Source organism: Zingiber officinale, chromosome 4B (assembly GCF_018446385.1).
Source record: "Zingiber officinale cultivar Zhangliang chromosome 4B, Zo_v1.1, whole genome shotgun sequence".
In the NCBI taxonomy this organism is placed as follows: domain Eukaryota; kingdom Viridiplantae; phylum Streptophyta; class Magnoliopsida; order Zingiberales; family Zingiberaceae; genus Zingiber; species Zingiber officinale.
Genome location: NC_055993.1, coordinates 118,704,127 through 118,705,549, shown reverse-complemented (window position 1 = coordinate 118,705,549; position 1,423 = coordinate 118,704,127). Strand labels below are relative to the sequence as shown.

The 1,423-nt window shown below is 38.6% G+C and overlaps 1 protein-coding gene across 1 annotated transcript; it reads right to left on the bottom strand.

The window, feature by feature from the left end:
• Positions 1–567: 567 nt before the first annotated feature.
• On the bottom strand, positions 568–1,155 carry LOC121976222 (50S ribosomal protein L18-like). Its single transcript, XM_042528305.1, has one exon. It carries the CDS (start codon positions 1,133–1,135, stop codon positions 791–793), a length of 345 nt encoding a protein of 114 aa, XP_042384239.1. The 5' UTR covers positions 1,136–1,155; the 3' UTR covers positions 568–790.
• Positions 1,156–1,423: the final 268 nt, after the last annotated feature.

The window sequence follows — 1,423 nt, the reverse complement described above, 5'->3', positions numbered from 1 at the left end:
ATATAAATCAACAATAGATATGGAGAACTACGAAAATGTCAAAATTCCATGGAAATAGGAAAACAAACTTTGATTTTCAGAAATTGCTATTCTGTCTGATTAAGAAAAACATATAAATACTCATCCAAGATGATTAAAATCTTTCTTTCCATCGATGCTAACAAAAGAGCTAATGGATGAAGAGGAGTGCGACTATGCGATGATGTGCAGCTAGCTAACCCGAAGTTTAATCCATCAACGACCATAATTAAAAATTCTCCTATAAGCAGTACAAACATGAAAAAAAAAAACTAGATATCATTTAGATGTTAAAAGACACGGTTGATTACCAAAGACAAGAAATAAAATAATAATAATAATAAAAACATTAATCCACTTTCGATCTCACCAGTCGACCTTTCCAATGAATATAGGAGGAGAAAAGGGGGGAAATATACCCGTATAATTCAGTGGCAGATTTGGAACCGTTGTAGAAGACAAACTAGAGCACTACAAGGATCAATATGTCTGATCTCGTTAAGGTCGCACCAATCTAGTGAATCAAAAAAAGCTTGTGGAATCAGAAAATTGAGATAAGGATCCTGAAGATGGGATTGAATTGTTAAGCATCAAGTTAAATTCTTAGCATTCCAGCATATAATTGCCAAGTCCTAAGATGACAATAGTCATGAGAGCAAGCTCGACAATTAAATTTAGATTGAAGGAAAAAAGGCACCGCCTCCAATGTTTCCTGTAAATTGTCGCAGCAGCTTAATACTTGTAACTATCTGATGGCAACTGAGGAATGACATCAAAGCAGCTTGACACCGGCTTCTCTCACACTATCTATGACAGCCTTCACCTTCCCATGGTATTTTTGTTCCCTTTTCAAGAACGTAGACACAGCAGGAATACCCTTGAGTAGGAGACGCTCCCCCAATAGCTTACCAATCTTGGCAGCTGCTGCGACATCTCTTGTGGACTCCATGCTCGGCCTGAGTAGTTTTTCCTGTGAGCTTGCTGCAGCTGCAACTGTAGCAGTCGGGGTGTGAATAACTTGGGCGTTCACATATTTGTTTGTGAAGTGCATCTTCAGAACATAAGGCTTCAGGTAGTTGATGATCCTTGGCGGCCTGACAGGAGGAGGAATGACCATTTCTGGTATGGGTAAAGAACCTGAAAGAAGCCAAGTGGAGCATCATATTGTAGAAAACATAATCCCCCAACCCAGCCTCACCTTGCACCAAACACAACAATCAACAAGGTGACTCTAAAGAAGAATGGCAAATTGTCAATTCCTATTGTGCATTTCATTGCAAAGTATAGGTTATGTCTAGGCAAATGGGGAAATATATGAGAGAGAAGAACATATGGATAGAAGATTACGAGAAGAGTCTTTTTTTTTTAATCGTGTTTCCTAGAAATGAAGTGAACAAGGGTAGTA

What these genes read in the sequence shown, in the direction of transcription:
- LOC121976222 (XM_042528305.1), bottom strand. Translation starts at nt 1,135, where the DNA reads ATGGTCATTCCTCCTCCTGTCAGGCCGCCAAGGATCATCAACTACCTG.